Below are 20,058 nucleotides of genomic sequence, written 5' to 3' on the forward strand. Positions count from 1 at the left end.
ATTTTTTTTTTTTATATATAATTGAATATATTAAATATTACATTGATCAAAGACTCGAAAACCGCATTTTTACAATAAGATGTGGGCGTACGATTCATTGACGACACACATGTCGAACATTACGGATGAACAACGAAGTGGTAAGGGGGGGGGGGCGGGGTTAAATATGTAATTAATTAATTAATAATAATAATAATAATAATAATAATGAATAATAAAAAAAAATCATACACATATAAAACACAGAGGGGTAGGTATATTATATAAATCGATATCGTGGTGTAATCATCTTACAGGTATGGTAAAAATTAACAAATCATTGAGCAACAAAATATGGGCAGTTTAATCGTTTAGGTAGAAATATAAAAAAAGTAAAAAAAAATATAGCCACAAAATAAACACACACACACACACACATACACACACACACAAATGCTAGCTAACGGTCATTCAGAATATAAAAAGTAGTCGTCGAGACCAAACATGTGAAAAGAAAATACAAATAGGTAGGTATAATAAATTATTAAAATTATTGTGTGTCGACATTACTGCTTACAAATCTCCGTCAACGCGAACGAGTAAGTAAAAACCAATTTATAAGTAGAGTACAGCCACTCGGGGTTCGGGACATGAATAATACTTTACTGCTGTCGATAACAAATATATTATTATATCGTAAGTGCATCATGTTCTCATCATCATAATAATAACAAGATGAAATATATGAATAAACACCCACAAGAATATTGGTCACGATAGGTCGGGAAAAAAACTACACGACACGAGGTCGGGGAACACTTCAAAAAACCCGTCAAAAGCAATAAAAAATATACGTGTAAAGATTTTATTATTAATTATTATATAATTTACATATTATTTGTATTATTGGGGACCACCTCTACGTTCGTAATTACACTTATTATTATGTGCGGTTCAAATTCTTAACACAACGGAATGCGTTTAACGAAGGACGAATATGAGTAGACTTGGAACTTCATAATAGAACCGAAGTCCCTCGGGAGACCGGTCGGTGGGGGCCAAGGACTCGTTTTTGCTGCATAACAGTTGGAATGATGATGATTTCTAGAGTAAAATGTATTCATAATAATAATGTTATATATCGTAGACAATATTTTTCTATGATTGTAATTTGTATGCAACGCCAAAGTAAGCACAAATTATTATTTTAATTATATTTTATACCGAAAAACTGATAGCTTGATAATCGCGAAAGGTAAAGTAGTGTCTTTTCGTCCTGATCAACCACAGAAAAAAAGCACAAGAAATCGAAATATTTTCGTTATTATTGGAAACTTTGCAATCGAGGAGGACGACAGCTAGCTATGCAACAACGCAGAGGCGATATACTTGATAATTAATATAATAATAATAATAATAATAATATACGTTCGCTTGTAGACTACAATCTAAAATCGATCAGATCAATAATAGAGAAATATAAAATATTATAATAATTCCACGACGGTGAAAACGAGAGTGAAATTTACCCCCGGACGTTGTTGTCGACCATCCTCAACAAATATGAAAAAAAAAGACAAATCTGTCAACATTGAAATTGCACACATTACATAAGTAACATATACATATTATTATATAATGCAAAATGTTTAGGTTAGGTATACACTTTGTTTTTGTTTTCGACGAATATTATTCAAATAAGAAAAAGTATAATATTATGTCTGTACAGTCAAACCTCAAAATAGTAATAAAAATAATAATAACCATAATCATAATCATAAAAAATAATAAATAATTTCGTATAGAATAGAATATTATATATATCGTTAAAGGAATGTGACGCTACGGCGCCAGAGCGGTATTTCCGCAGAACAAGCGTGTAGGTAAATACATAATATTTATATTATATATATTATAGGTATATAGGTAGTAAGGTAGTAAGTGTATACTACGTGTAGAACAATAAGACTACACACTCAGTGGCGGCGGCTCAGTGGCGGCTGGCGACTGCGGGCCGGCGAGTTCTATCTCTGTATGACGTTGAGTATGTCCTTGAGGGTGCCGTCCAGCGTCTGGAATATGGTTGAGTGGTCGGCCTGCTGGCGGCCACCACCCGCAGACCGCATCTGCCGGGACTGCGATTCCAATCTGTTGAGCAGCTCACGAAGGTGGAACCTGAGGTTCGGCGGCGCGGCCGTGTCGGCATAGTTGAGGCACGAAGCGTGGAAGCCGCCCACCTTGTCGGACAGCGACAGCCATCCGGCCGACGTGACGGCGGGCGCGGCGCGCAGGGCCCGCAGGCTGCTGTCCACCGTCTGCCACTGCTCCAAGATGTTGGACGGCGACGCGGCGCCCGGCGTCGCGTATATCGCGTTCGACTTGTTGGTATTGGAGGAGGTGGTGGACGACTTTGCGGCGGCGGCGGCAGCGGCTGCCGCCGCCGATGACGGCTTCACCGGTACGGCCGGTCGGTTGTCGTCGTGCGGGGGCGGCCAGACGCGTCTCTCCTTAGCCGTCGCCGGCACCGCGACTTCCGACGGTGGGCTCTCACCCTCCCACAGTTTCTTCAGACTGCTTATGCTACCGGTGCTCCGCCGCTTGTCGTCACCGTCGCCGCAGCCGCCGTCCCCGGTAGATTCGACCAACTCGGCGGCGCCGCTGTCTTTTTTCTCGTCGATTTTCACTTTTTTCAACTGCGATTTGATCTCCGCGATGTTGTTGTCGATGCGCTGCAACTGCTGCTGCTGCTGTTGCTGGTGATTATGATGCTGGTCGCGGTCGTCTTTGGCGATCTGCACTTTCCTGAGACTGGTTTTGAAATCGACCGGAGACATGGGCCGCTGCTGATCGTCCTTGCTCGCAGCGGTCGTCTGCTTCTTGTCGCCAGACGTAGAGTGATGTTTCAGTTCCATCATTTCCTTCATGATGTCCGGCACGAGACTTTTCACGTCTCTACCGGCGGCATCTTCGTCTGACGACGGCGACACTTCGGCGACCGCGATGTTCTTTTTCGACATCACGGGCGACGGTTCGACGACGACGACGGCTGCAGCTGACGCTGGTTTACTGTTGTGCTCGGCCGGATGATTATGCAACCTATCCTTGCGCGCTGCCGCCACGCACTTCAGTCTGGCCGGTTCCGATTTGGCGCTGTTGCATGAGTCAGTTGACGGTTCCCTGTGCCTGAGACTCACTCCGAATCGGAACGTGGACATCTCCTCGTGGTCGAGGTCTTCGGGAGGCGGTGGCGGCGGGAACTCCAGGTCCGCAAGGTTCGGCGGCGGCGGTTGGGCGCGGACTGTCCGTGGCGACGACGGCTGAAAATTCGTCGACGAGTTACTTCTAGTCATATTACCTGGTTGCTGGAAAGGCCGGCGCAACGGCATGTTGGTGCTGCGGTGCAGGCTGGCCGGTGGCTTGGCGGTGCTCGTCTCGGCTGACTCGCCATTCCCGTGCCTCAGCGACTCCAGGTAAGCGCCGATGCGCGCCCCTTTCGGCAACGTGCCGTACCGGTTGATGGCACGCTTCACGTTCTGCACTTCAAGTGCCGCGACCTTTGGCGTATCCAGGTTGCCAGTGTCTCTTTGGTAAAGTGGGTGCGACGCTTGGTGTTTGGACGTCTTTTTGGTCAGGGAACCGCGGTGCACTCGGTTCAGCTGCGGTATGTGGGTACACTCGTTTTCGGTTTCCGCCGGTTCAGCGCTTTCCTCGCTGGCACCATCGCTATCGGCTAGACTGTTCACTACATTGTGCAATTCTTTGGTAATTCCTGCAACCATATAACGGTTTAATAAACATAGATTTGGGAGACCAAAGAATTTTTCGAACACCGCTCACAAAAATCAAAAATCATACGTATAATATTATGATATACTTGATCAAAAAATTAACAAATATTGATTTTTGAGAAACAGACTCAAACATGATAGTTCATAATTTATGCAAAATCATTCATTTGTATTTATTTATAAATAATAGACACCTTCTTTCCCCTACACAAACTACAAAACTATTTTTTTTTTTTTTTTTGGTATTATGTGATTTTTTATTCAATCTGTTACAATATAAGAACAATAAGAACAATTGATGACTATGTTATAAAATAAAAAAATAAAAATAAAAAGGTAGTGTAGAGGCCTCCCAGCAGAGGTACTATGAAAAACTATTTTTAAACATGAAATATTTTTGAAGGTCTGTGTAAGCTAATAATTAGTGTTAGTTGCTAATCAATTGTCATGTTTAGGATATTAAATTTTTTTTAAGTATTATGTGGATGAGCGAATCACTAAATATATTTTGATTAATTTATATATGAATATATTATATATATATTTTTTATATGTATTAGGCCCATGAAGGGAACACAATTCGTATAATATTTAATGTAGATAATATGTTAAATGTCAATAATATAACCAATAATAATAATATCAAATATAAATTTATTATCTTAAACAAACCGTTTGGTGGAAAGTCTTCAAAAAAGTGTTGAGGAGGAAGAGACATGGCTGCATCATTTTGATCAGCCATTACTGGGCCACCATAATGTGAGTCCCTAAATGAACTGCACGACGACAACAAACTGAAAATATTTAAAGTTGCATGAATTAAAATAATTGTGAGTTAACCAAAAATATAACAAAATTACCTGGTACGTTTTGGTGGAGCCGGTGCTGTTTTCCCTCGTTTATTTGTTGGGCGTCGTAATTGCACAAGGCTTCCTTTAACCACTGGCCCACCAAATGTAGACAAATTACGTTCAACTTGTGTAATTGCTTCTAAAAAATATTTTGTATTCATAAAATATTTTATAAACTTTTAATTTAAAATATAAAATAATTTACCATTTGACTCCAAAGAGGTACCCATAATATTAGAACTATTTCCGTGAGATTTTTTATGTGATAGTTGGGGCGTTGAGCTACCTTGTAACTGTTTTTCCACCTCTACAATAAGCAACAGACAACTTTAATAGTACAAATAGGTTTTGATATATATGTTAAATTAATATTTTTACCTTCAATAATATTGGATTCTTGAAACATATTTTCTAGAGAATGATGGATTTCTTTAAAAGACGGCCTCTCGTTTGGAGCCCACTGCCAGCATTGTTTCATTAGCTGATATATATTTGGTGGACACCCAGGTGGACAATCCATTCTAATAATAAAATATTTGTTTTATTTTAATCTAAAATTCTCATAATTTTAATAAATGTATTGTCATACCTGTATCCTTTTTCTAGCATATGATAAACATCGGTTAAATCAACTCCGGGATAAGGTGACATACCATACGTTGCAATTTCCCACAGTAAAACACCAAACGCCCATACATCAGACTAAAAAGAACAAATATATTAATTTAAAAATAAAATAAAAATACCATAAAAATAAAGCATACTTTGGTTGAAAATTTGTTATAAGCTAAGCCTTCAGGCGCAGTCCATTTTATAGGAAATTTTGCACCTGCATGTGCTGTGTATGTGTCATCCCGCATTAATCGGGCCAGACCAAAATCAGCAACTTTAACCAAATGATTTTCTCCAACAAGACAGTTACGTGCAGCCAAATCCCTATGGTAAAAATTATGAGCAATCGACTCAACTAATTAATATTTAAAAAAATATATTTACCTATGAATGAACATGCGACTTTCTAAATAACTCATTGCACTAGCTATTTGAGTGGCCATATACATGAGCACAACTGCATTAATATTTTCCCTATTGCCTTGCCGCAAATAATCCAATAGATTTCCTTTACTCATGAATTCTGTTATTATATAAAATGGTGGTTCTCTAGTACAAACACCTATATATTTCGAATAGAACAAAAAAGTAATTAAAAAAAATATATTTACAGTAAAATGCAATGTTAAACTATTAAATTATACCTAACAATTGAACTAAATTTGGATGTTTCATTTCTTTCATAATGGCCGCTTCTTCTAAAAAATCTTTGAGTGCCATTGTGTCTTCCTGTGAAATAAGATTCATCATGTTGAACAATGTTTTAAATTAACAATAAAAAGCAGATAAAAGATGTACAATTAGATCACCATTTAATAAAATTAATTTATAATAATATCTAATAAATATAATAAATAAGTTAAGTTACCTTCAAGGTTTTTACTGCTACAGTCATATTATATCGTTTCCAAACAGCTTCATAAACATCACCATATTGTCCACCACCAAGTTTGTGTCTCATAACAATATCCGTCCGATTAATTTCCCACTCGTCAGGTTCAGGACTAAGTGCAAACACTGTAGGCTTATTATGTTTAGGAGCTGGATACAATAGTTGTGTAATAAGACCATCAGAATGCATTGAATGATGATGAACTAATTCAGCAAGAGTGTTAAAACGACTCTCAGTAGTCACATACACCTAGATATAAGAGAGTATGTTATAAATATTAAATACAAATTTAATTTAACAATTTAAAAGTTGAACAAATTATATACTTTTCCGTCAGAAGTATCTTCATTAATGCGATAGTGATAAACACGTCCTTCATATCTTAATGAAATAGATCTTTGACCAGGAGAACTTTCGCTCTCCCGGACCAAAAAACTACCATTTATTCCAGAACTAAGCAAATATTCAGCAGCATTTCTTGATATAGGACCATGATACCAAGAATGTTTCTCCAATGAGTTAACAGGTGTAACATAATTTGATGGTACCCAACCAACTTGTCCTGGTGATGCATGTGCTTCACACCATTCACCGCTTTTGTTGTAAGATAAAATACGAACTTGTTCTCCTATAGACAAAGTTAATAATAAAAAACATTATTTATAATATAAAAATCAATAAGTGATTGTTTAACAATAACCTTTTTTAAGACTAAGTTGGTTATCACCCCCTGCTTGAAAATCATATAAAGCAACAAATAACTGTGGATCATCGTCTTCTTGGGATTGCAATAAGTTTTCTTTTGATGTCCATCGAATTGATGATTCTAAGTTGCTTGAAATCGTTCCTCCAATAGAACCACCGGAACTGCCACCACCTGAAGGTATGGTCCCAGGAGGATCGCCATCAGGAAGATCTGGTATGTGAGGTAAAGGTCGACTTTGTAATAATGCTTCTGCAAAAATAAATTGTAGTTTTAAATTATTAAATTAACTTGAAATAAACAGTTAGTTACATTTTTTTAATCAATTATTAAAAATAGATTTTTTTTATTAAATAAAAATTATTAAATATTAGTATTTCCTACATTTCATAATATGCATTTAATAGTAGGTACCTACCTCAAACATTTTATACCAATACAACATCCGGTATAATGTATATGTTGTATCTATAATCTGATCTTATTCAATTATCAATATACATATATTTTCCTTGGTTTTTTTTTTAATAGATTAATTAGTGGTTATTCAAATATTCCAATTCTAGTTAAATTATTATATTTATTAAAAGATTAAATTTATGCTATAAAATTAAAATTTAGAATGTGCTCCAGTAAGACATATACAGACATTTATTTGTTTATAATAAACATATGTCAACCAAATAAAATACGTTTAACATATTCAATACCTACCTCGATACCTACCTAATAACAGAAAAATAAAAATACAGATCAGAGAATTTCAGAAATTAATAGGAATCTTCCTTAGGGGATGGTTTTTACTTTCAAGTAAAATGCAATTGTTATCGAGTACAATCACTTAGTACTAACATTATACCACCTATGTTATAATATGTATATTTTTAAAAGTAAGGTACCTATTTATAACATTATAAGTCCAATCTTTTTTCTTAATATGTCAAACGTTTAAATTAAATATGAACATTACAAATTTTAAGTCTTAGGTACCAATTATAATTATTATTGCAGGGAGTAAATGGGAGTTAAAATTATTTAGTACTTAACATCAATACAAGATATATTCCAATATAATTAGATATACATGACAACCTATAATTTGATAATATTTATTGTGTGGATTAAACCACAATATTTTTCAGTTAAGTAAATTTAATTCAATGTTTAGTTTATGCTTAGTTATGCTATCATTTGATTTAAATAGGAGATATGTGATTATATAATAGGTAGGTGCGCACTGTTTTGCTAATTAAATTATTGTTGTAGGTACAAACTTTATTCCTATATGCCATTATCCCCTTTTACTTACTGCCACATAATCAAAACTAGGTACACAAAAGCTACAAGGTATATGAGTTTAGTAGATAAATGTTTATTTACAACTAGGTACCAATTAAAAATTATTAAATACATTCACGTTTAGCTAGTAATAATACACCATAAACTTAGTTTTCTTTTTATAGGTACTTATAATATATTTATGATTTATTTGTATATAATATGTTGTACTTGAATTGTTGAATGTAACATGATCCCCTATAGGTTCTAGATAAATTGATATAAAAATGTACACTAATAATGTTAGGTATTTATATTTTTGCTAAATGATTTTACAAGTGTTAGTTACCTTTATCTACTATTCGCATAACATATTAGAAAGTATGCGTTGTAAACATTTTTCTACACCCATTTTAAAACGAACAAATATCAAATTGTGTTTAATTGTGTTTCCAATCGAATATGGAAACAGCCATCTACCTGCCTACCATATTTTTTTTTTTACTTTTAGCCATTTACCACACACAACAATACATTTAGTAACTGATTTAGATTGAATAGTAGGTACATGGGTAACATTAATATTATAATTTCTAAACCATAGATGATGGTCACCGTCTAACACATCAGCTGTTATGACACATATTATAATATCTAATAAACGACGAGTAACGCATGCTCACCACTGTGTTCGGTGAATATGTTCAGCCCTTGGTTCTTGCCGTCTTTGACGTTGGAAAACCGCGGCTTGGACCTGATGCTGCGCACGGTCAGCGATCCCGAGGTCAGGGCGCGATCCTTGGTCTGCTGCGCGCCCATAGTTAGAGACCATTACCTGGACAGATGGACTGGGTTCAATCCGCGACGGTGGCGGACACGCATAGGGTAACACGTCTGAGCGAACGTTGACCAAACACTGATTGGCCAGCGAGGCGCATTGCCGTGTACACCGAAACAGGCGCAGATCTCATGCACGCAACTTCCGTGCCGACCTGACTCGACAGTCGGCCGAGGAGCCGCAGCAGCGACGGAAACTTGCGCGAGAAGACTCGCGGCGGCCCGACGAACTTTTTACTAGATATTGTCACTACTACAACTGCTAATGCTCGTACGTGTATTATTGTTGTTGTTGTTGTTATTATTTGATTGACGTCGGACGTAACTCCTCGTCACTCGACAGTCAACTTCGTCTGCGGCGATATTGTACTGATGTACAGTGTCTGATTTTCTTCTCCAGTTTTCTCGCTTATCACTTATCACCCGTAACACCCGCGTATGCTCCAAGTTTTCGACTATACCCTGGTTCGCCATTGATAACCGGTTACACGACCATCATATGATTATGAATGAAATCAATTTTGCGATAAGACTCCGCGCGGCTGATAAGCGTTATCAGATTAGGTTATCGTTCACACTGCACCGTTTTATTGATATTACGTCCCATGATATAATAGTATAATACACATTACACAATATTATTATATCAAGATAAGTCTTAAACTTATTGTCTAGCCCAAACTTCGAAAGTGGTAAGCCCTAGACGACGAAGATAGACGTTGTGCCAATTCATCAACGAACTCAGACTGCGTTAGTGCGGTCAGGCTGTCTCCAAGCTACCAAATAAACTATATTATATTATTACAATACTGTGCGCAACATTCAGAATTTTCAAATATTACGTAGTTAATACCTCAATTATAGGTACAAAACTACATCACTACATCAAAATTAATTACTCGTACGACGTACACCGTCGAGTAAAGTTCGCTCAAATGGTAAGTCTATCTTCACATCAATAATAGGTATTTTACCTAATAATATTCAACTTTTGAGCACTCCACACATCATTATAATTAATGATGTATGAATTAATGAAAATAATTGATTATTGACATCACAAATTTAGTATATCTTTGTTCAAAGAAATAGAAAGTTTTCATATTAATAATTTACCTGATATTTTTTAGACTTACGCCGTCAACATTATTAATTTACATTCATCTTCAAATAATCGCTTCTATTAAACATCAAATAAATTATAAATAATAATATTATATATTTTCATTTACAAAAAAAATTACTTCTTACTGCAGGTGGATATATTTTTATAGAATAAATGAAAACTTTAAACTATGGTACATCTAATGACGAACAAATGATTTTGTCAAGGGGGGGAGGAACATGACTGATGTATTAACAGGCACTATTTGATTACTTATTACTAAAACTATGATTTATTGTTATCAGCTCTTAAACATAGAAAAAATGGTCATGGGTGGCGGGGATCCACCCCCTCATTACCACGTTGCACGACTGCCACTGTGTATATCATGTTCCTGGCTTATGAATTAATTATTGAACATTTCATATTTTGACTTTGAATATTTTTCAGTTATCAAACTTCTTTCAATATACATGTAAATGTTGGAGCGATAGTTGTAATAGTTACCCTCAAACATATTTTTAGGTATTTTAAGTAGGGAAAAAAGTTGACACAAGTTTAATTGTATGCTTTTACTTATTTTGTTTTTAAATTCTTACAGAATCCATAATTTTATTTATTTATGAATTGGTTTACCTATATTATGGTACTTGGTGATAAGCTCTGCATCCCCCCTCCAAAAAAAAAAAAATGAAATATAATATATATGTTGTATGAATCTATTGGCGCAAATATGGGGGGACTTAGTCCCCTCAAATGTCGGTCTGTCCCCCCAGTTCAAAATCTAATAATTAGTACTAATTTTTATATTCTGTGGTACTACACAATATGGCCTATGGAGAGGGGGACTTGAATCCCCCCATAAAATTTAGTAAATTTGCGCCTATGTATGAATCATATAAAAAACATATTAACTTATAACTAATGACAAGTAAGTAATTAAATATTTTTTTTTCAGTTGTGTATGCCAGTTAGAAGTATATTGGCTTTCCAGTCTAGAACAGTTTGTTGTGCAGCAATAAAACCGCATGGCTTGATGTATCCAAACAATACAAACTTCACTATTGCTAAACGTCATGCTGTCACAGACTTCATTGGTATTAATACTAAAAGTAAAATTTCTGAATTTATCAACAGATTTCAAATAATGAATCCATTAAATAAGTCTGTGAGTAAACATAATAGTATGAGTATCAAAATGTTTCATGTTAGTATGTAAATAATGACTTATAATGATTGTTTTAATAATAATATTTTAAAGAAATACGAAGCAAATAGTTGGATTTTATATGAAAAATTGGTTGATCAAATTCCTTTTGATCAAATCATAATAAGTAATAATATGAGTATTAAATTAAATAATCTATTTACCTACTTTCTAAAAACTATAATTCATTTTCAGAACTTGACTTACCAGATACATTTAATTCTTGGTTTATTATAACAGAACTACACTTATGGATGATTTTTGTTCGTCTTATGAATGAAGGTACCCAAGGAACAATGATTAGAAATTTTATCATGGAAGCATTATGGAATGATGTTGAGTTTCGTTCAAAAAAATTAGCTACTGTAAGTTTTTTTGGAGATAAGTTTCTCTTTTATAGCTAAAAAAAATACACATATTTATAACTCGTAATATATTATGTTGTATTATATTACATCTTAAAATTACAGATCTATAAATTAGCTTATATTATTGTTAGAGAAAAAAAAGATTTATCATAATTTTTAAGTATTATTACTAGATAACAGAAAGGAACTTTTAACATAATAAAAAAAAATAAACTAATAAATAATAATAATTTTAATATTATTAGGTAAGTGCAGATGTTCGGCATCGTCAAATAAAGGAATTAAGTGATCAATTACGAGGAGCATTAGTAGGTTACGATGAAGGATGGCTCAGTAATGATATGGTCTTAGCCAGCATGGTATGGCGTAGAATATTCAATAAAGAATGTAATGACCCAGAAAAAATTGAATTAGTTGTGAAGTATATTAGGAAGCAGGTAAAATAAAAAAATTATTAACTCTGGTAACTTTGGATTGGTCAAAATTTTATTTCATATATTATTTTTAACAGATGTCCATTCTTCAATTGCAAACATTTGATAGTTTATTTACAAAAAAAGATGTCAAATGGATAAAATTTGTATAGAAATATTATAAAAAGAAAAACAGTGTATATTATATATAATATTTTACCTAACAAAATCATAAATTATATATTTTTAACTAACAACAATTAATTACGTTTTGTGTAAAACTCACAGAATTCTTTAAGAGTGTTGTCAGCAATTCTATCAAAACTGTCCGACATATTTATATTGTCTTCGACTACTATTTCTGGAATGGACTCTCCACGAGCACTATTTTCTGTTAAATGTAGACTAGCAGACAAATTGGTTGACAACACATGTTCACTGTCTCCCAACAAGGTTCTTAAGTCACTAGAATCTAAACTTGGCAATGTAGCTTCCATAAGATTAGATTCATTATTATCTTCTGTTGGGCACGGTAAAGGTGTTGTAGTTATGGTAGTTGGCAGAGCATAATTTTTTTGAGATGTTGGATTATGATTATTAACCGTAGGACACACTTTTGTAATAGTACACCCACTAGTTTGAATTCCTGCACAATTCCATTAAAGCTATTAAAATGTATTTAAGAACAAATATGAGGTGAGTGATAAAAATATATTTCAATTTTTAATTCTAATTCAAAATAATTGGTCAGGTTCAATAAACAAACATGAAATTATTTAGGATAAAATTTAAAATATTATATATTGGCGATTTTAACATTGATTAACATTGATTATATTAGTTATGTAAATGTAAATAATATACATTAATATTCAAATATTTAAAAAAAAAAAACTATTGGACACAATCTTTTGCAATGGATAACACTAATTCAACATAAAAAAAATAGTATTGGTATTAACTGATATTATTGATAAACTTAAAAAAATAAATTATCATACTATGTTTTTAAGCTTTTTTCTATTTTATCCTTTATCATAACTAAATAAAGTTTTGTATACTTAGCAGTACTGTATTGACATACAATATTATATATTGTAATGCTAGTTAAATATTAGCTAGTATATATTATGTAGTATTTTTTTTTCATCTTCATAATATTCCTACATCAGATAGAATGAAAATTAGTTTACCTGCAGGTAGTCGAATATTGGTATTCAGTATTGTAGTCTGCCCATATAATGAAATAGGATTTACATTTGGGTATTGATAGTCATGTGGTGAAGGTGTTCTAGAGTTATACAAAGGCGAATGTTGAAGAACACTCGGATTTGAAAGTGGATATAAACCACTATAAGGATTAGGACTAGTTTCTATACAATAAAAATCAGAGTATTAATTTTTGAGTGCAAACATTCTAATATATAATTCGAACCTGGTTCTTCTTTGATTGGTACAGAAATTGCCAATTGGTCAACCATTCCATCAATAAAACTAGATGACTGTTCTATAAGTCCTAAAATGATAGAATTGGTAATAAAAACAGTATTTTGTATTTAAAAATGACAAAGCAATAGCATGCAAATGTTACTGTTAGAAACACTTAACAAAAAAAGCAATTAATATTGATAAATTACAAACAAAAATAACATTCTATACATGAAAAATCACATCATTTTAAGAAAAGAAAATTGTGTATAAAGATGATCTAAAATTGCTTAAGAAATTCTATTTAGAAAAATCAATGTTAAACTAATACAGGATGGTATACCAGGTGTATCCAATTATCTAATTTAAAAAATATATATGTTCTAAAAAGATATAAATTACTCTTATACTTACTTTCAAAATATTAAAGAGCTTGAATAATATATGATCCTAATTTATTCATACTTGTATGATGACATTTTTATCAGAACTACATACAAAGGTTAATAAATTGTGCATATGTATCCACAAAAAACTTTTTTACATCATGAATATTTTTGCCTATGTAATATATGCAGAATAATATTGAATTTTAAGGAGGGGGAAAGCGCCTACAATATTATGAAATATTATTTATTTATACATTTATCTAGTTTGAATTAAATTTTGGAAAAATAAACATTTTTGAAAATAAAATATGATTTAAGCATTCGTGTGCTTCTTATAGACATATTATGTAGCAATAGTTGTGTTTTTTTTTTAAAAATGAAATAAGAAACATAATCAAATACACATTATATCCCATCCAGTATTTGAACTCTACTTTAGAAAACCACATATAACCAATAAATACTCTACCCTACTTTTTACTTACTTATTATTTTTTCAATTTTATTTGTTTGTTTCTTCTTCTTGTATTGTCACATACTAAATATCAAATAAACTACAAATTTATACATATATATATATATAAATGTATATATACTTGAACATGGAAAGAAAATGAAAGAAACACAATATTAGGCTTGTACAGAGATATACACATTGTCACGTGTTCGTTAAATTTATAAATACTAATATCATGCTAATTAAATTAAACTGACATAAACTCATTGACACCGGCACCGAATAGTAACATTTTTTTTGAAAAATCACCTTACATCGCCCAGGGTTGTTTATAAAAGCTTATATGTCATTTATATTATTTTTACTCACTAATAGGGTTACTCGGTAATTGAATCAAAAGTTCACTTTCGCTAGATAATTTCTGTCTTTTCCTTTTCAACATGACCGGATCTATAACGCGCAATAAACAAATCAATAAACATTGCATCAACTTAAAATAATAAAATATATTTTTGAACATTAACTTGGCTCACAATATTTAACTGCAATATAAAAATGTATACCCATAAACAATATTAGAAAAAAAACATGAAAATTATGATCAAAAACAAATTACACAATTATTTATATAATGAAAAAAAGGAAAACAAGTTGTTAATATGTTAATATGTTAATTTATTAACTATGGACTAGACCTTAATTTACTCAACTCCTATAATTAAATTATACTCAATAATCTAAATAATATTGAATAGTTAGTACAAGCAAAATATTTCAATATTCACTGCCAGTCAATAATTAAATTAAATTATCTTAGAACCCTGATACGTTTATTATTTTTAATTTCAACAATTTGTTTAATAAATGTTGAGCAAAATATGATAGTTAACTTTTTCTTTTGATTACATTATTTCACAGTTGTAACTGTGCCCCCTTCCACAGTGCTATAATACATAGATGAATCGTCAAACTCCGACATCGCTGCGTGAGGTGCTACGGAAGTATATAAGGCATAGTTTTCTGCTTCTGTCAAAGGAGTGTCATTAATAGGTTCATTGATACTACTATTAGATGAACACATTGATTTACTTCTTTTCCGCATATTTAATAATTTATGCAACAGTTTGATTTTTGATGGTTTTTCTTGTACCGTAGGAAGATATTTTGTTGGTCTAGGATTTTTTTTAACTCTCTTTGGAGGCAACGGTGGCGCAGTATTATTGTCAAACTTTGGTTTAGAACTGCTAGGAGGTCTAGGTGGTAAAATTGATACATCCTCGTAACTCTGACATCTTTCAGGTATTGAACACGGATTTTTAAATGCCATTTGAAGACTAGAGTAAGTTCCACGCAAATCTTCACCTATAATCTCTGAAGACGAGCTAACTGTATCTTCTTTATTCTCTTTATTAATGTCATAACATGTTTCCTCGTTGACCTCCATAGGTTCATCTTTTATTTCTACCTTAATATCTTCATTATCTTTATTTTTATCAAAAACACTAAGTGGTACTTTTTCTTCTGGTTGACCATCTGCCCAGTATTCATTGAGACTTTTTTCCGGTAGCCTATCATATCTCTGAGGGGACATACCTGAATAATCCGGAGTGAATGTAAATGGAAGAGCGTCACTACACATGCCATCCGAAGGTCTTTTTAACTGAATCCATACATTTACTGGACTATCAATCTAAATTAAAAATGAAAAAGAATAATTATTTATTCGGTGTGTCTAAATTATTAAACCACAAATGTGTTAAATTTTATACATTCAAAATTACAAAAAATAAATAATTTAAATTTACCTCTGTTATTTTATATTTTGGAGTCTTAAACCAAATAGCCACTTGTTTATGTACATCTGAAGCTTTAAAAACACCATAGTCTTCCCAAATGCACTTACCATCTTTTTCCTCAAAAAATCTTACTTGGATATCATCTAAATAATTAGTACGCACTTCTTCAGTACACATTAAAATATTGTAAAATGCATTTTTATTTTACCTTTAGTTACTTTTTCACATAATAATATGATTTCTTTATCACCTACAACTGAAGCAGCTGCATCACTTAATCTACATATCGATAAGTCCGACATCGCTTCTAAAAATAATAAATTCAAGAATATATAAGTTACTTAAAATAATCACTATTGGATGCTAAGCGCTTTATTAAGTTTAAACAGACTAACTTTTATCGTAAATTGGATCTGATACAATCGGTTCAAGAATACTATATTTTCCTTTTTGTGTACCGCCAAGAAAAGCTTGAAAACACAACCTCACTGCATTCAAGTCTATTGAAGTTGGGTTCTCTTTATGTGAAAATCCAGCTGTAAAATATTTAAAAATACATGTACATAATGTTCTCTTATAATGTTGTTAACATATTAGAGTAATAGCTAAATAGTATTTGGATGTATTTAATACTTTACTTACTTCTAAATGGATCTACTCTTATTTCTTCTCGTACTCTGAGAGCCTCGTCAATATCTTTTCTTTTTACACATTGTATTCCCAAATTCTGAAAACTTGCAGCCATTGATTCGTTATTAATTTCTATAGTACAAATTCCTTTTTTGCAGTTATCACGTCCCACAAGGTTATGAGGGTGAGGTCTATATGGTCTATCTTTTGTGACACATGATACTACAACAACAGCCCTGCCTTTATAACCTACTATCTGAAAACAAAATCACAAAAAATTATTGTAATAAGAAAAAATGATTTATTAGTAACATTACTTGAATTGTAGGGTAGGTTTTATTTTCAGTGCTACTATTAACTCCAGGTATACTCCCGGCTGATCTACCTTCACACTCATATCTAAACCTCAATGCCTTTGAAGCAGGCTGTTCGACGATTTTGATATATGGTGAAGTTGTAGGTCTTCGCCCATTGTTTGATGATGGAGCGTCCATTTGTTGCACAGTTTTAGTTCTTACGTGCTCTTCAATGACTTCAACTAAATAATTTTAATGTAGAGTTAAGTTATGATAATATTTTTAGGAATAAATAAACTATTTTAAGATCTAGTTAAATAAATTTGAAATACATACTGTGTCTAGTATATTTTATACATTTTTTTTTAATATTGCTTATTGCAAATAATGGTACATTAAGAATATTTTGAAATTATGGAAATCTTAACGCTGGTGTCAACACACCATTTATTTTCTCTCCGACTAAGCACCACATAGTAAATTTCCTTTTAGTAGAACCAAACCTGTATTGTTACTTTTTATATTAGAGTAAATTTACCTATAATCAGGCTTTAAGAATACCTGGGTCATGTTTTCATGCAATCTATAAGCATTTTTAAATTGTAATAATTTGCACATTCATAACTTATACAAAAATTAAAATATCATAAAATAGCTAATGTAGCGACACAGGTAATGTTCTTAACTTAAAGTTGAATAGATGAATTCACTCTAATACTAAAAGTAACAACATACGGTTGGTTCTGCTGAACATAAGTTTGGTATGTAGCGGGTGGACAAAGAAATAAAACAAACAGTGCGCCGACATCATCTTAAATAACATTTCCAATAATTTATATCTGCGAAATTCCAATTGATCGGTGAATAGTTTTATAAATAATTACTATAAAGAGGATGTCAACGCACTATTTGTTTTTTCTCATGGACAAAATGCATTTGCGCAAAATCGTTTATTTCTATATTTCTAAGTTATCTTAGAGTAAAATCACCCATTACAAAAAATATAGAGAACAATATTTTTGAGGGAATGACATCGATTTTTCTAAATATTGTTTAAAAACATCATTTAAATTTACAACATTTTTTTGTTTATTTTGAAAGTTGAATACAAAGTCAAATAACAATAAAATATAAAATTAATATGTCACTCCTTCTAAAATATTATTCTCTATCTTTTTTGTAATGGGTGATTTTACTCTAAGGGCCAGTTGCACCGTCTACGGTTAAACTTCGATTAAGCTTAATCAGCTGATAACAGATATTTAACCGGGCAAATTCGGCCGATTAAACTCCGGTTAACTTTAATCAGAGACGGTGCAACTGGCCCTAAGGTAACTTAAAAACAGAGAAAAAAAATGATTCTGCGTAAATGCATTTCGTCTATGTTGCGTGTGGGCCAGAGAGAGAAAACAAATAGTGCGCTGACATCATCTTAATGAGAAACATTATTTACACTAACTATGATAAATATGAATACTTTGATTTAATAATTTAACTTAATATCAGGTTTGTACCATTATAAAAATCCTAGGTAATCAAAGCAAAATTAATGTGCAAAATATTTCTAGGTATCTTATACCTACAGATGTTAAATACATTTTCTACCTATAATAATATACCAAACAAGAAATAAGAAAACTAACAGAAAAATATTAGTACAATTAATTAAATTGTAAGAAACTAGTTGCAACTACCTACCAATAGACACAAAAAAAATATTTATTTATAAAAATACCTATATATATAAAAGTACCTATCTAATACCAAATATTATGCTGTCACTGCCATTATTTAACACTTAATAAAATGCATTTCAAATTATTTTGTATGTCTATATAATATTATATGTGCCTATTGAATATCCATATTTTCATAAGTTTAAACAATTGAAAACTAAGTATATTGATGCAATCACACGATAATGCAGCAGACAATACATGGGTAATTAAACATTAAAACATGCACAAGCAATAACATATAACAGAAGACAAGTAAATACAAATATTTAGGATAAATAGATTATCAATATAAAGTAAATAAAAAAACAATTAAATACCTAACTATAAATTTATTTATTTATGATTTTGTTATCATAGTATTTTCAAAAGCCCAGAAACACTAAAACCCAAATATTGTTATTTATTATAAATAATATAGGTAGGTACGACCACAAAATGATATTATCTATCCAACTAAATAATACATTTGTTTAACCTTTTATATAATGAATAATTATATTTTACTTACTGACATCACTAAGATGGAGATCGGGGATATTAGATTGTTTATCATTCAAATCCATAATCAATCGGTTCACAATAAATTAACAATTACAATAACAAACAAGCGCACACATCTGAAATAAACTTAAGTGAGTTACAAAATCATGCCAACAAATATGTGTAGTAAAAGCAAGTGGAACAACAATAACAAGAATTATTGAGGGACTAGTCTGTCAAACGAACACAATAATAATAGTAATAACACAATAATCGTATGCCAATATAATCATCAGATGAGAGACGTGCATACGTTAACTAAATACTGTAATGAAGAAATACAAGGCAGAAACCCTGCACACACAGGAAGGTGGCCACGATTTGCGGCTACGGCATAAATAAATAATTTATTATTCGTTCGTGAGCACGGTGTAAATTACACACGTAAATACGTAATTCAGTAATTGGTATTTTGAAAATTCGATTTACCAGCGTTATGCGGCTAAGGGGCATTATTTGTTGCCCTAATCGGAGTAGACGATGTGATTTTCTATACTCGACTTGTGGTACTGTCAATATATTCTGTCTCTCTGTCCAGGTGGTATCGAAGACGACGACGGCGACGACGCCGTGACTCGTAGAACTTATAATAACAGTGTACAAGTGCACAACCAGAGAGGTAAAGTGTAAAAATAAAACTTCAGATGTGTGAACGAGATACGAGACGACATAAAAAAAATGAAAACGAGAAAAAAAAAACAAAACAAATAGATAAAGGAGGGAGAAGGTTGCAAGGGCGATGAGCGACCA

General features: G+C 32.4%; 3 protein-coding genes across 5 annotated transcripts; 1 reads left to right on the forward strand and 2 right to left on the reverse strand.

Moving 5' to 3' along the window:
• Positions 1–417: 417 nt before the first annotated feature.
• On the reverse strand, positions 418–9,517 carry LOC100166139 (tyrosine-protein kinase Abl). 2 transcript variants are annotated; one of them, XM_008182525.3, is made up of 13 exons: positions 8,787–9,517; positions 6,823–7,077; positions 6,449–6,750; positions 6,099–6,371; positions 5,875–5,959; positions 5,615–5,792; positions 5,383–5,554; positions 5,208–5,320; positions 4,997–5,139; positions 4,824–4,925; positions 4,628–4,754; positions 4,440–4,561; positions 418–3,748 (listed from the first exon to the last, which is right to left on the reverse strand). In XM_008182525.3, the coding sequence occupies exons 1-13, from the start codon at positions 8,920–8,922 to the stop codon at positions 2,004–2,006; spliced, it is 3,753 nt and encodes a 1,250-aa protein (XP_008180747.1). In that variant the 5' UTR covers positions 8,923–9,517; the 3' UTR covers positions 418–2,003. The 2 variants fall into 2 exon arrangements, with proteins under 2 accessions (XP_008180747.1, XP_001949462.1); XM_001949427.5 differs by having other exon boundaries at positions 4,628–4,757.
• On the forward strand, positions 9,508–12,297 carry Uqcc (ubiquinol-cytochrome c reductase complex chaperone). Its single transcript, NM_001205013.1, has 6 exons — positions 9,508–9,878; positions 11,004–11,213; positions 11,307–11,379; positions 11,448–11,617; positions 11,866–12,057; positions 12,132–12,297. The coding sequence occupies exons 1-6, from the start codon at positions 9,876–9,878 to the stop codon at positions 12,204–12,206; spliced, it is 723 nt and encodes a 240-aa protein (NP_001191942.1). The 5' UTR covers positions 9,508–9,875; the 3' UTR covers positions 12,207–12,297.
• On the reverse strand, positions 12,089–20,058 carry LOC100164092 (embryonic polarity protein dorsal). 2 transcript variants are annotated; one of them, XM_001949463.5, is made up of 12 exons: positions 19,738–20,058; positions 19,277–19,385; positions 17,051–17,271; positions 16,746–16,989; positions 16,499–16,639; positions 16,312–16,410; positions 16,113–16,246; positions 15,901–15,997; positions 14,677–14,757; positions 13,469–13,549; positions 13,227–13,406; positions 12,089–12,679 (listed from the first exon to the last, which is right to left on the reverse strand). In XM_001949463.5, exons 2-12 carry the CDS (start codon positions 19,329–19,331, stop codon positions 12,294–12,296), a joined length of 1,719 nt encoding a protein of 572 aa, XP_001949498.2. In that variant the 5' UTR covers positions 19,332–19,385; positions 19,738–20,058; the 3' UTR covers positions 12,089–12,293. The 2 variants fall into 2 exon arrangements, with proteins under 2 accessions (XP_001949498.2, XP_008180746.1); XM_008182524.3 differs by lacking the exon at positions 19,277–19,385 and having other exon boundaries at positions 19,738–20,057.

This window comes from Acyrthosiphon pisum, chromosome A2 (assembly GCF_005508785.2).
Source record: "Acyrthosiphon pisum isolate AL4f chromosome A2, pea_aphid_22Mar2018_4r6ur, whole genome shotgun sequence".
NCBI lineage: Eukaryota > Metazoa > Arthropoda > Insecta > Hemiptera > Aphididae > Acyrthosiphon > Acyrthosiphon pisum.

Bases quoted from the DNA above. Each gene is read 5' to 3' on its own strand.
- LOC100166139 (XM_001949427.5), bottom strand. From the start codon at position 8,922: ATGGGCGCGCAGCAGACCAAGGATCGCGCCCTGACCTCGGGATCGCTG. The intron at 6,751-6,822 runs GTTATTGTTAAA...CTTTGTCTATAG, and splicing joins CCAACTTAGTCTTAAAAAAG to GAGAACAAGTTCGTATTTTA. The intron at 4,926-4,996 runs GTAAAAATATTA...TGCTTATTGTAG, and splicing joins AGAATCCAATATTATTGAAG to AGGTGGAAAAACAGTTACAA.
- Uqcc (NM_001205013.1), top strand. The intron at 11,380-11,447 runs GTAATAATATGA...ATTCATTTTCAG, and splicing joins TTTTGATCAAATCATAATAA to AACTTGACTTACCAGATACA. The intron at 11,618-11,865 runs GTAAGTTTTTTT...TAATATTATTAG, and splicing joins GTTCAAAAAAATTAGCTACT to GTAAGTGCAGATGTTCGGCA.
- LOC100164092 (XM_001949463.5), bottom strand. From the start codon at position 19,331: ATGGATTTGAATGATAAACAATCTAATATCCCCGATCTCCATCTTAGT. The intron at 16,990-17,050 runs GTAATGTTACTA...TTTTGTTTTCAG, and splicing joins AAACCTACCCTACAATTCAA to ATAGTAGGTTATAAAGGCAG. The intron at 16,640-16,745 runs GTAAGTAAAGTA...AATATTTTACAG, and splicing joins AAGAGTAGATCCATTTAGAA to CTGGATTTTCACATAAAGAG.